The sequence below is a fragment of the Pteropus vampyrus genome, unplaced genomic scaffold (assembly GCF_000151845.1).
Source record: "Pteropus vampyrus isolate Shadow unplaced genomic scaffold, Pvam_2.0 Scaffold135, whole genome shotgun sequence".
In the NCBI taxonomy this organism is placed as follows: domain Eukaryota; kingdom Metazoa; phylum Chordata; class Mammalia; order Chiroptera; family Pteropodidae; genus Pteropus; species Pteropus vampyrus.
Genome location: NW_011888916.1, coordinates 3,936,711 through 3,951,722, shown reverse-complemented (window position 1 = coordinate 3,951,722; position 15,012 = coordinate 3,936,711). Strand labels below are relative to the sequence as shown.

Sequence of the window (15,012 nt, the reverse complement as noted above, 5' to 3'; positions counted from 1 at the left end):
TTGGCAATTGAGCTTTATCTAAAATTCATGATTATTTTTAACATTTATTGAGTATTAACCTCATTTCCGATTCTTTGTTAATCCAGGAATAAAAACCTTGCTAAATTTTCTGAAGAAGAAATGGTAAAGAACAAAGTGTCTGATCAAATGCCATAAAAAGAGAAATTGTTAACAAAGATACAAACAGCCAAATCATAAAAACTGGGAAAATTTGAAAGAAAAAAATGTAAAGTCTTTTCCTATTCAAATTTTGATCCAAAAAGAAAATAAATCAAAAAAAAACTAGCAATACAAAATAGCAAAGACTGTTAATAACATGCCAGAATTTATGGAATAAGTGATAAATAAGAGGCTAATGAGGGTGAGAACAAGATAAAAAGCATAAAATGAATGGAGGGATTACATTTACCTGAGCATAACTTTATGTTATTTTAGAACTCTCCATCCTAAAATTTTGTTTATTCAGCTAGAATTTAATTTTACCATGAAAAGCTAAGTAACTTTTTGTTGGGCTAACATTAAAATTGCCATATCATTCCATGCAATGAATTAAGTTAAGGTAGGCTGAAGTCTTTAATCTTTTTTTCCCCCCAATTTAAAATAAAATACACATAACATAAAATTTATTGCTTTCACCATTTTTAAATGTATAGTTCAATGATTAAGTACATTCATACTGTTGTGGAACCATCGCCACCATTCATCTCGAGAACTCTTCATCTTCCAAAACTAAAACTCTATACCCATTAAACAATAAATCCCATTCCCTTCTCCCACCAGCCTCTGGCAGGCACCATTCTATGTTCTGTCTATGAATTCTACTACTCTAGGTACCTCATGTAAATGAAATCATACAGTATTTGTCTTTATACCATTGGTTTATTTCACTTAGCATAATGTCCTCAAGATTCCTCCATGTTTTAACTTACATCAGAATTTTCTTCTTTTTTAGGCTGAAAAATATTGCATTGTATGTGTACACCACTTTTTGCTTGTCTGTTCCATCAATGGACACTTGGGTTGCTTCTACAGACGATCCACAACTTAGATGGTTTGACAATATTTTTTGATGTTACGATGATGCAAAAGTGAAATTCTCTCAGTGAAAACTGTACTTTGAATTTTGAATTTTGATCTTTTCCAAGGCTATCAATATGGAATATGAAACTCTTTCCTGATGCGTGGCATTATAAAATAGGATTTGTGGTAGATGATTTTGCCCAACTGTAGGCTAACATAAGTGTTCTGAGCACGTTTAAGGTGGACTAAGCTAAGCTATGATGTAGGTTAAGTGAATTAAATGCATTTTAACTTAACTATATTTTCAACTTACAATGGGTTTATTGGGACATAAGCCCATCATAAGTGGAGGAGCATCTGTATACTTTAGCTGTTGTGAATAAATGCAGTTATGAACACAGACGTACGACACTTCTTCGAGATCCTGCTTTCAGTTCTTTTGGATACATTCCCAGAAATGAAATTTCTGGATCTTATAATAAGTCTATTTTTAATTTTTGGAGGAACCACAATACTGTTTTCCAGAGATGCTGTACCATTTTACATTCCCACACAGTGCACAAGGGTTTCAATTTCTCCACGTTTTTGCCAACATTTATTTTCTGATAATCCACATATATATCTGAAGTGATGTCTTTACCCAGATCTTTCTTCAGTTCTTCTGTATAGACTGTTAATTTCTCTGATTTCTCTGTTAGTTCTTCGTGCCAAATTTCAGAGTGTCTTCATCAGTTCCAAGGCCTTTCATGGCAGTATAGAGTTCATCAGCACCCAACTGGGCTGGAATTTTAATACAGCCAAAGCAACTCCCTCAAGGTGACCCATAAGGGCTTTATTCAAAGCTTCATCCAGGGGCTTTTCTTCCTCCTAGAAATATGTTGCTTTGATCTGTTGATGCTGTGCATTGTTTCTCTTAGAATGTCATTTATGGTTGCTTTATTCACACCTGGAAATCTCAATACATCAATTGTTTTCCATCAATATCCCAGCAGTTCTTGAAACTATAAATTGTTATGTGATTCTAAAGTTCCTGTGGATGAAAGAAGAGCAACTTTTGGATTCCTGTGAAACTTTCTACTCTGGTCCAAGAACAGGTTAGTCCTGCCAAATTTGAGGTGTGGAAGGCGGGTGGCATGGGCAGATGACAGAACTCAGCTTTAAGTAGTCCCAGGCAGAAATGTGGGTAGAGTCTTGAGGCATGGGGTGAATAGAGGGCTGACCCCAAACAGCCTTTCCGTGTCCCCCAGGCAGTGATTTACAATGGAAAAAAAAAATTCACTTCAAGTATCAAAGATGTACTGAGGACATCTAGATGGCCCTGGAGGCTCATTTCCAACCCTCCCCCTTTAGTAGCTCAGCAGAGATCAGTAGGTCTGAGTTAGCACAACCAGTCTAAGACTAGACCTTCTTTAACTCTGAAGCCAATTTTGTTTTAGAATCACATAAAAGTTTCTTACTTTTTCTCCCTTAAAAGTAGAGCATTACAGCAGGAGGGGGTTCCTCTCTAGGGAACACTGGCCCTGATACCTGCGGTTCAGCCATGCCTGGCCTAAGGACAGTTTTCTGTGGGGAAAGGAGAATTCAGAGGTTTGCCTGTGGTCCTCTACTTATAAGCTTATAAGTTCTGTTCTCCATAAACCTCATTTATACTCGTACTTTGTGGTACCAGCGGTCTATGTCCAGATCCCTTTTAGGAATGCAATCATTAAAAGTCCCCTATGGATCAGATTATTTCCAGCACAGACTATCTTAGCTTCATCCAGTTTCCTCTTAATTTAAAAATTGCATTGTTTGTTTAATATTAATAATAATAAAGCTTTGAAAATTATTTTCTGAGTGCTCGTTCTGTGCTTTTCTCTAAATTGAATGTAATATGGTTTTCGGGAAGAAAAAACAACTGGAGTGAGGAAGTAGAAAAGACAATATTCAGTGGGGGTGGATGAGTAAGATGAAACTCTAAACTGTATTTGCAAAGATAACTTAAAGGGCATATAACTATTAATAAGAGCAAGAATTCCCCTTACGTTCATCCCAGCATTCTCATGATGTCAAGGAAAGATCCATGGGAAAATACATAAAGAAAGCCTCCTTGGTTCAGATATCATCTCAGGCTAAGGCATGTCATGTTAAGACCTGTCCTTTGCAAACATAACACAGAGTTCTTTTGGGCGACGGAAGGTACAGCTGCAAATGGATGTGAGATTTTATCATATGTGAAACAGACGCCTCGCTGTTTTTCCTATGAAAGGATATTGATTTCAGATGGTCAGGAAATAAAGTTCCGCTGGCATGCCATAGGTAGACAGACGCTCTGGCAAACAGAATATCCTTTTGTAACGTATCTATTACCAGCCATTGGTGGAAGAGCACTGCTGAATTACCTTCAGACATTGAGGTGGCTTTCTGAAGGACCTGGAAAGAAGTTTTTTTCTGGATTCTGGAGCTTAAGTAAGTGAACTGTTATAAATGATGGGTGACAAGGCTATATCCCACCTCCTAAAGCATAGAGTTAATGGTTCTTTTAGTTCTAATTCCGTGATACCTTGCCAATCTTTTTATCACAGAATAGTGATATCTGGGATTGAGAAAGTTAACAAGCAGTTGAGTGTTTCAAAAGAGAAGGTCTACTCTCAAATTTTAGTATTGGATTGCTAATAATTGAAAACTGGTTCTATCTGCCCTAAATCCCAGAAACGGTGCTCCTTCTCCAGTCTCTTTTCTTTAAAGAAGTCAAAGAAAACTGACTGTGATGCCAATGTTTTAGACTTGACATAAATGTTATAGTTATTAAATATAAATAGCTCCAATAACTATATTAATGGTATAGTTATTAAATATAAATATAAATAGGTTTTTGCTAATATTTTTCATTGTATTTTTAAAAGTAGACTTTACAAAATATCAAATTTATGGAGGTATAATTGACATATAATAAACTACATATGGTTAAGGTGAGTATTTAAGTTTTGTGTGTATATACTTGTAAAACAATCTCTAATCAATATGATAAACATATCCATCACTCCCAAAAGTGATGGAAAAGTCATGCACTTTTGTAATTGTTCCCTTCTCTACATTTTCCTGTCCTCAGACACCATTAATCTACTTTTATAGAGATTGCTTGCACTTTCTAGAATTTTATATTCATGAAATCACACAGTATGATCCATTTTTTCTGTCTGACTTCTTTAACGCAGCACAATCCTTTTAAGATTCATACATGTTATACACCTGAAACTAATATAAAATAATATTGAATGTCAACTCTAATTGAAAAATTAAAAAGAGAAAACTGAAATGGCCAGGTTCTGAAATTAAACCACAATAATAACTAAAAAAATTAAAAATTCACACATGTGTGTAAAATGGTTCATTCCTTTTTACTGCTGAGTATATTACATAATGGTAAAGGAGAGAGATACCAAATAACTATGAGTCATTTATTGATTACTATATTTCTTTGGAAATTGTAATCTGACTTTCTGAGTCATATGCCAGCCTACCTTCCCACACTGGGATGTGAATAGTCTAATGGGCCAGTGTTGCTGATAAGCATTTGTCGTATGTGTCAGATATGTAAAATAGGAAAATATAAAGCACCATTACTTTAAATGTTTTTTCACATTGGCTTTATATAGGTCAAATAGGCCTCTCAAATTTTTTTCCAAAGTAGATAGGACCAAAGGAATTTCTTCCTTCAGATCTTGACTCATTTCTTTAGCACATGGCTATCATTTGAATAAAGTCCTATAATTCCCTTTAAAAAATATAGTGTTTAACCACTTTTTATTGTTGTTGTTTTTATGTAATTTTTTTTTTTTTTACTTACTGATCCTGTGAATCAAGTCACATTTGTGACTATGAATTAGAGTAGAATTGCCAGATAGAACACAGAATGTCCAGTTAATATTTCAACAGCTTTTCTTGTTAAAAAATAAATAATGTATAAAAATATTAACAAGCTCTTTTATCTCTACTGCAATTTGGTTTCACCTTACTTGTTCAAGGACATGAATTCAAAATATACTTTCCTTATTTTACCATGCACATTCAGGCATTTATGCTTTTGTGCTTATCATTTTTTGTTCTTTCCCCCATTCATTCACTTAGAATATTTTTTCTGCTCCATTTGTTACACCTGTTAGAGAAGATGTTCACTTAGTATGTTAGGTCTCAGAGTGAAAGAGAAATAAACAGCAGAGTGTGAATTAGTGAGAGAGAGGGACTGAGAACGCTTCTTTTGCTCAGAACCCTTTGGGAGGGTATGGTCATTTTATTGAGCACTGAAAGGAGTTATACTCTGCAAGGAGAATCTTGAGGTGGTCCCTCTATATGTTCTTGATTTAATTTCATGTACCTTGACAATTCCTATTCAGTATTGCATTTTGAATAGGAATTGTCAAGGTACATGAAATTTTCTTGTCTTCTTTGCAGGCATGAGGAAGCCTAAATCCTTTTCTTTTTTTGGGTGCTATGTGAGCTTGCTTCTTCAAGTGATGATATCAACGTCAGGTAAGAACATCTGTTTTTTTCTTACTGAGTCACAATGATGGAAAGAACCTAAGACAAACTTCTAGTGTTCAGTCCAGTATGTAAAAAAATCAAGTAAAGAAGCTGAAAAAAAAAAAAACAACCCTAAAAGTCAACAACTCATTTTTAGGTCCAATAGAGAAGTGAGGTCACAGAACAAACTGCTACCCCTTTCTCCCAAAATGGGTAAGTTAGACAAGTAGAGAGTTAGAGACTCACAACCTCCCAGACCAGAAACCTCTGTGGGAAGCAGTACCAAGGTAGGAAGATATAAACTGTAATTACTGAATTGCTGAAGGCTCAGTGTAGTCAACTCTGATGAGAGTTAAAAATTCCAAGAAGGCCTAGTCATAAGAGAACTCACTTTTGTGAATTTTGCCTCCAGGATTTTTACTAGGTTCTCACGATGAATACTGGAGAAAAATCACCTCCTGATACAAATGAGGAAAGAATCTATAAGTTTGAAGATACATCAATAGAAACATCTAAAACTAAAAAAAGAAAAAAAAAGAAAATAGTTTTTTAAAAAGAAGAGAAAATCCAAGAACTGTGGGACAACTACAAAAAAAAATGTGATATATATTATATACCTGGAATAACAGAAGAAGAAAAAGAGAAAGGAATAGAAAAAATATTTCAAATAGTAATAACTGAGAATTTTCCTAACTTAATGTCAAGAACCAAATCATAGATCCAGGAAGCTTAGAGAACACTAAGCAGGATAAATACTAAAATAGTACATCGAGGCATATCATTTTAAAACTGTAGAAAATGAAAGAAAAAGAAAAAAAATCTTGAAAGAAGCCTGAGGGATAAAAAAACAGCTCACTTATAGAACTTAAAAGAAAAAGTTCTTCACAGAGAAGGAAAATGATACAGGTCAGGAAACCAGAGCTCATAAAGAAAAGAAGAGCAATAGGAAAGGAATAAATAAAGGCAACATTAAAACTTTCATTTTTTCATTATTAATTCATCTAAAGATAATAATAGTTTGTTCAAAATAATTAACAACAGTGTAATCAATGATTATAGTTTATGAATAACTGAAATAATGACAGTGATGATGCAAGGGACTGGAGAGAGAGACTAGGAAATCTTGGTTATTATAAGGTATTTGCATTCCCCCATAAAACAGTATAGTGTTATTTTTTAAAATACCCATTGAAAAACAACCCCCCATTGTCCCCTCCTTCCAGCCAAAGAAAACTATCATTTTACTCTATGCTTTTATGAGTTTGACTATGTTAGATACCTCATATAAGTGGAATTATTTTATTTATTTGTTTGTTTGTTCGTTTGCTTGTTTTTGATAATAAAGTCATTGCTATAAGCTTGATTTTATTAATATTTGGTCAGTGAGTCTCCCAAGAGTACAGAATGAAAGCCAGATAATAACGACTGGAAAACTGGCCCCATATTTATTTTTCTATTCACATTTTATACTCCACCAGTTTTAACAAAGGACTTGAGGAAGCCAGATAACATAAATGAAATTGTGTCTCTCTCTCGAGGTAAGGAGACTCACTGATCTTGCTTTATAATTATTTTTCAATTACAATACAACTACTAAGAGTTTAAGCTCCCATTGTCCTCCTGTGACTGGCTTATTCAGTTTAATATATTCTTTTCCACGTTCATTTATGCTTTAGTATATGACATGATTTTATTCTTTTTAAAGGCTAAATAACATTCCCTGTTTTGTATATGTCACACTTTTTCTCTTGTAAAACTGAAACCATTTACATTAAAAGTGGATATCTTGTAGACAACATTGGGTCTTGTTTTTGACTCACTTTGACAATCTCTTTTTTTTTTAACTTTTTTTATTCACTTGATGTTATTTACATAACTTCCAGTTTTGCACATTTAACTCCTTTTACCCTATCTACCTTCCTCCTGCCCCCTCTGTCTTTTAACTGACCACTGACATTTAAAGTGATTATCAATTTATTTGGATGAATATCTAACATATTTGTTACTGTTTTCTATTTGTTGCCCTTGTTCTTTGTTCATAATCTTTTTCGCCATGTGTGGTTTTATTTTCTATCAAGTATAAATTTTTATTGTGGTAAAATACACATAAAGTAATGCTAACTACCTATTTTTAGGTATACAGTTCGGTAATATTAAATATATTCATAATGTGCAATCATCGTTATCTTTTCCTTTCGCCTGGATTATCTTTTTCCATCCTTTCATTTTCACTTTATTTGAGTCTTTGGCTCTAAAATGGGTCTTTTGTAGATAGCTTATGGTTGGATGATGTGTTTTTATTCATTTTGCTAACTCTGTTGATTGGAGAGTTTAATCCATTTACATTTAAAGTAATAACTTATTTTTGTCACTTTTAATTTATTTTGCCTTATAGCTTTATTGTGCCTCATTTTCTTCATTACTTTCTTCTTTTGTGTCTATTGATTTTTTTGTATTAAAACATTTAAATTCTTTCCTGATTCCCTATTTTATATATTCTAATGCTATTTTCTTTGTGGTTATAATGGTGATTGCATTTAACATCCTAAAATTATAACACTTTAATTAGAATGTATAACAGCTTAACTTCAATAACATACAAAAACTCTATTTCTTTAACTGCTCTCTATGCATACTTTTTTCACTTGTTGATGTTACAAAATTACATTTTTATACATTGTGTTCCCTAAGACATAAATTAATTCTTTTAAATGCATTAGTCTCATAAAATATAAAATGTGGACCTATAAACCAAAGTTACAAAAATGCTAGCTTTTAGACTAATAACTATTTCTTTTTAATGTATTAATCTCTTAAATCACATAGAAAACAAAAAGTGAAGTTGGAAACCACTATTAAAATAATAATAGCTTTTATAATTGCTCATGTATTTACCTTTATTGGATACTGGATATTTGACTCTAGTGTGTAAACTCAAAGTCATATTATCCTCCTTCTCCAGGATTTGCTGGCTTTTTTGTTATTGTTTTCTTTATTGTTTTTGCTTTGTTTTACTGTTGTAGGCTGTGTGGCAAGCTTCAGCCTGAGGCGTAAAGTTCATATCTCCTCAGGTCTTTTCTGAGCCTGTCTTTTTTCCTGGGCATGCATGGTCACTTTCTAATTTCCCCCAAGAGCATTTGCTTTTGAATGTTTTAATCTTTAATTTCTGGATCCCAAAAGGGAAAAAGATAAAAATGAAGGGGTGGATGAAAGGATGTTGATCCTTTAAATTCCCTGGATATCACTTCAGTTAGAGGGAAGGGGCTCGAAAAATAAGGAAAGGTACAACAGCACTGGCTACTTGCTTCTTTGTCTTCCAATCTCTGTGATTGGAAGCAGCAATCAGCAATCACAACACAAATACCCAATATTTGAAGGACAGAGTCCTTTTTGCCTACATTGGCTCCCATAAGCTATGTGAAAGTTGCTCCATGGACAGCTGAAGGTGGGGAATGGGTAGCTGTTACTGTGATATGCACTGAAATTGACCAAAATTAATGCAATTTACCATTCAAGCTCTCCCCTGAAATTGAAGGCCCTCAATAGACTCCAGAGTTTTACAATAGTTTCAGTGTAATTATTGTCTAAGTAGGGAGTCAGATACTTGCTGCTTTCTGCACTGCCATCTTCCCAGAACCCAGCTGAGTATATTTTAGAGAGAATAATGTAGTAACACTGGTCTTTTCAAAAAAATAAACTATTGATTTAAACAGAGGGGATATATTCAGAGCTGGACATTTAGAATGGCTAGGTCAGATGGAAAAAATACAATGTGCCCTTCAGTGTGTACCAATGGAGATGTTTGTTGACCTCAAATTTATTCTAGTTTTCTGTCTTTTGCTACAGAAAACTGGACAGTGAACACTTCCCCGGGACACTTGGTGGCCATAGTAGGAGGACAGGCTGAGCTAAGCTGCCACTTGTTCCCACCACAAAGTGCAAAACACATGGAGGTATGCTGGTTCAAGGGTGACCGATCCAAGCTTGTTCATCTATACAGAGGTGGCCAAGAAGTGAATGAAGAAGCTGCCCCAGAATATGTGGATCGCACAGAGTTTGTGAAAGAGGCCATTGGGGAGGGCAGACTGACTCTCAGACTTCATAATATCAGTGTTTCTGATGATGGACCATACCAATGTTCATTTAAAGATAGTGATTTCCATGGTGTGGCCAGCATGAATCTCAGTGTGGCAGGTAAGTTTTTGGTGGAACATTGTATACCCATGGCCTTGTGACCCCATGAGCTGAAATATGCGAGAAAAAATATCAAATTTTTTCTTTTTATTTCTTGTCTTTTTATTTTATAAAGTTTTTCAAGTATTATAAATAGTGAGGAAACCCCATATACCTACTGCGTAAATACACTATGCAGTGAATAGACAGTGATGAGTGAACAGAGATAATCTAACTTGTAGCTTAGATGAGGATTTGAGTATGACCCCTTCTTATATTGCAGAACATAAAAATAATAAGACTTTTTCCTTTCAACTTTCAACTCAACCTCAACGTAATAACTATCTTGCTTTCTGTCTCGTTTACTCAGCATTAGGCTTGGAGACACAGATCCACATAAAGACTCCTAGTGCTGATGGACTCATGGTGGAGTGTAAGTCAGGAGGTTGGTTCCCACAGCCCCAGATGGAGTGGAGAGACAACAATGGAGAGGTAGTTCCACCTTCATCAAAATCCTATTCACAGGATGGAGCCAAATTATTCCACATAGAGATGACTCTTCTCCTCAGAAACAGATCACAGGGCAATATGACTTGCTACATTCGCAATCCTCTAATAGGTGAAGGGAAACAAACAAATATCATCATAGTTGGTGAGTATTCGGCAGGGGTTCAGTTGTCAATAAAGTGACATGAGAAAATTAATGAGATAATTAACCTTAAAAAGCTTCGTACATTATCAAGCACCATTTGAATGTGACTCTTTATTGTTGTTATGGGTTTTGGTGCTACAGATATTGTCAAGTGCTGAGAGGAGGGGTTTAGAAGAAAAAAAATTAGAAGAAGGTTAATGATGACCCATAATTGAAATACACATTACAACTTTAGAGATACTTAAAGTTCATTATTTCATTAGACCCTCACACTATTGTTGACAAATATGTCCAAACCTGTAGAGAATTTTTATGAGTTTATTTGAGCCAAACTGATGACGTGCCAGGAAGCAAGATCTCAAATGCTCCCAAGAATGTCAGTTTTACAGTTTAGTTATATATACATTTGTAATTAAAGAGAGAACATAGGGAAGATTACAAGAAGGTGCAAGAAAGCAAGCCAGGGAAATCTCTATGATTAGATTATAGGATAGGTAACAAAATTGTGTGCTCCCTTAAGGGTGATTATGACTCCCAGGGGTCTGAAAAAGAAGATTGCTCTGGCATTTCAAAGTTGTATTAACCTAGATTCACAAGAATAATGGACGGGGCTTGCTTAAAGTGAAGTTAAATCTTTTACTAAGGAAGTCATAGGCCTGAGGTATGACCTGCCCACCATGACCTGCCCAGTTAAGACTTTATGATCAGATCGCCTTTTGAGGTTACTTTTGGTTACTGATTTATTAGAGCCTCTTTTTTATTCACAGTATTCATGTGTAAGCGCAACAAGATTCTAGCTCAGTGACTTAAAGGATGTCACTTACCCTTAACTATAATTTTCTCATCTTAGAAATAAGTCTAATCATACTTCTTGGGTTTTTGTGGCTCTCAAATATATTAGTAGAAGTAAAATATCTTTGCTCGTTGTCATGTAATATTCAGTATGAATACTATCTTTAAAACTTCTTGAAAATTTAGTAAGGGGGAGTTATTATAGTCATTTACAGGCAGACAGATGTTGAGGGAAGCCAGTCAAAGCAACAGTAAGTAAATGTGGAACTACAGCACAGGTTTCCTGATTATTGGTCAATAAATATATCACCCCTTAGAACCCCAGTGGGTGGACATCAAAGGCCAAACAGGAAGAGGCCATCTCCTAGCTAAAGTATCCTTAGCTAACACCTATGCAAAAAAAATAAAGTTTGATTACAGGAGCAGAGTAATGTGTCTCCAGATGTCACTTCAGGGAGTCTCTTTCTAGACAGATGGCACAACTTTTTCTCTTAAAAATTGTCTTCAATTCTCTTGGAAGATTAGAAAATGGACTGAAAAAAAAAAGAAAAAGAAAAAGAATGTTACGGAGACCGGTCAAGATGGCAGAGAAGGTAAAGACTGTGTATACCTCCTCTCACAACCACACCAAAATTATAACGAAACTACAAAGCAATCAGCGTGCAGAGGCATCTGAGGTCTGGCTGAACAGAAGCCCTACATACAACTAATGACAAAAATAAGAGGTCACCTCAAACCAGTAGGAGAGGCAGAGAGGTGAAATGGCCTGGTCTCACAACCGCGTGTGGCAATCAAGAATCAGGAGGTTATCTTGGCTGCAGAGCCCCCTCCTCCACCTGAGGAGTGAGAGGTTCCTGGCCACACTGGGCTCCCCAGCCCAGGGTTCCAGTGCTGGGAAGAGAAGTTCCTACAACCTCTGGCAGTGAAATCCAGCAGAAGTTGTGGATGAGCAAAATGGAAAGCTGCAGAAATTGGAGATGTTCCTCTTAAAGGGCCCATACCTGGCCTTACTCACTGATGGATTCATTCTCTCTGAGCACCAGTGCTGGAGTAGCTGCTTGAGGAGTACCAGGGACATACAGGGAGACACCAAGTTGTTGGGCTTCAGGGTAAGGGCTCAAGGGATGTCTTTCTCCCAGAGAGAAGTGCTGGCAGTATCCATTGTTCCTTTGTGAACCCTTCTTCCTCCCAGACTTTGGACACAGGTACCACCAGACCTGAGTTGTCATCTATCTGATTAACACAAATCACTTTGCCCAGGGGATTCCCTGAGATTTGTGGGCCCAAGCCATTTCCAGTGGTTTAATCCATACAAATGGCCTGTCTTGGCTTTTGCGTGGACATTCCTAAAATCTCTCAAGGCTCACAAAAACCAAAGAAATAGCATCTGGCCTGGGTGTTTTCTGTACCTCTTGTTGAGCAGCCCTAAGCCCCACACTAATGGCAGTCAGCCTCAGTTTCTGGCTTGGCCTCTCAAGGCACCTATAAACCCAGCACAGGTGGCAGCCATCTGTGGATTGCTTGGTGACATTTACCAGGTGGCCCTGGAGGTGACAGGCTGTGGCCAAACTTGGCCTGCAGCTGGGCCCCTCCCAGGATTGTGCCAGTGGGCCCCACAGGACACCTACCACATAAAGCCACTCTACTGAGACTGGGACACTTAGGAGCCCCACCTAATACATAGAAACAGACACAGGAAGGCAGCCAAAATGGTGATACAAAGATGCATGTTCCACATGAAAGAACAGAACAAAGCCCCAGAAAAAGAACTCAACAAAATGGAGACCAGATGCAGAATTCAAAACACCAGTTATAAGAATTCTCAATGAACTTAGGGGAAGAGTAAATGAACTCAGTGAGAACTTTAACAAAGAGATAGAAAACATAAAAGAGAATCACTCAGAAATGAAGAATACAATATCTGAGATGCAGAGGGAATCAACAGAGTGGATGAAATAGAGAATTAAATCACCAAAATAGAGGCTGGGGTAGTGGAGGACACTCAATAAGAACAGCAAGAAGAAAAAAATGAAGATAATTTAGGGAGCCTCTGGGACAATATCAAGCATAACAACATTCGCATCAAAGGGTACCAGAAAGAGAAGAGAAAGCAAGAAATTGAAACCCTATTCGAAGAAGTAATGATGGAAAACTTCCCTGACCTGGTGAAGAAAATAGAAATACAACCACAGGAAGTTCCGAGAGTATCAAACAAGATGAACCCAAAGAGGTCCACACCAAGACACATCATAAATGCCAAAGATTAAATACAAATAGAGAATCTTAAAAGCAACAAGAGAAAAGCAATTAGTAATCTACAAAGGAGCTCCCATAAGACTGACAGTTTCTCACCAGAAACATTGCAGGCCAGAAGGGGTTGGCACAAAATATTCAAAGTGATGAAAACCCAGGACCTACAACCAAGATTACCCAACAAAGCTATCATATAGAATCCAAGGACAAATAGTTTCCCAGATAAGAAAAAGCTAAAGAAGTTCATCACTACAGGAAATGTTGGAGGGACTTCTTTAAGAAGAAGAAAAAAGTATGTATCAAAAATATGAATAAAGAATGGCAATAAGTACACATCTATCAACAAGTACTTTAAATGAAAAATAATTAAATGCTCCAATCAAAAGACAGGGATGGCTGAATGGATTAGAAAACAAGACCCTTAGATAGGCTGCCTACAAGAGACTCACTTCAGATTAAAAGACACACACAGACAGAAAGTAAAGGGATGGAAAAAGATTTTTCACAATGGACCTAGAGGGTATTGTGCTGAGAAGAGTAAGTCAGATAGAGAAAGACAAATGCCATATGATTTTACAAACATGTGGAATCTAAAGAATAGAATAAACAAAAAAAGAAACAAACTCATAGATACAGAACATTTTGAGGGTTACCAGATGGGAGGGGGTTGGGGGAGTGGTGAGAAAGGGGGAAGTGATTAAGAAGTACAAATTGGTAGCTATAAAATAGTCATGTATATAAAGTATAGTATAAGGAATATGGTCAGTAATATTGTGATAACTAGATGTATTGGAGTCATCACTTTGTGAGTTACATAGATGTCTAATCACTGTGTTGTACACCTGAAACTAATATAATGTATGCCAACTATAACTGAAAAATAAAAAATATTTTTAAAAAGATTTTTTAAAAATGAACATTGCCTTGATCAGATAGGAGTCTGTAACAATGATCTGGGAAACAAATATAGCAGAAAAGATGCTAAGAGTTGGTAAGATTCTGTAAATATTTTAAATAAAGTGCTGAAGAGATTTACTGATTGACTACGTAATGAAAGAGAAAGGGGAATAAAGAATTATTCCAAGGTTAGGGACCCAAGTTGTGAAAGATATGTTTTCATCTACCGAGATGAGGAAGTTTGTGAGATGAGCGTATTTTAGCGATAAGACCATGCCTATAAGACTTGCAAATGAAAATGTTGACTAGAAGTTAGATATGAGTTTAAAGTTCGGTGGACAAAACCAAGCTTGAGACATAATGTGAATTCAACCTATGAAGCATATTTAAAACAATGAAACTGAACAAAATCACAAAAGGAGTGAGAATAGATAGAAAAAATTAAAAATCATTCCCTAGAACTAAATTTTGGAGCATTCACCTTTTAGATGTCCTTTAGATGATTAAGAGAAATCTGCAAAGTATCTGAGAAGGAATAAGGATAGAAGTAGGAAAAAACAAATAGACACAACAGTCAGAAAGCAATATTTATAAGTATTTGTTTTGATTTCACTCTTTTATCAATGATGAAAATAATCTGCATTTTAATCTTTCTTATCATTGCAAATCAATAAAAATTATTAGTATATGTGCTGCTGAAGCAAGCATAATAAAAATTATTA

The 15,012-nt window shown here is 35.7% G+C and overlaps 1 protein-coding gene across 1 annotated transcript in view; it reads left to right on the top strand.

The window, feature by feature from the left end:
* Positions 1–5,456: 5,456 nt before the first annotated feature.
* Positions 5,457–15,012, top strand: part of LOC105297200 (selection and upkeep of intraepithelial T-cells protein 8-like) — a 35,656-nt gene continuing 26,100 nt past the window's right edge. The window contains exons 1-3 of the mRNA XM_011367705.2: positions 5,457–5,532; positions 9,370–9,717; positions 10,067–10,359. Of these exons, the coding sequence (XP_011366007.2) occupies positions 5,457–5,532; positions 9,370–9,717; positions 10,067–10,359 (717 nt within the window). The remainder of the gene's footprint in view (positions 5,533–9,369; positions 9,718–10,066; positions 10,360–15,012) is intronic.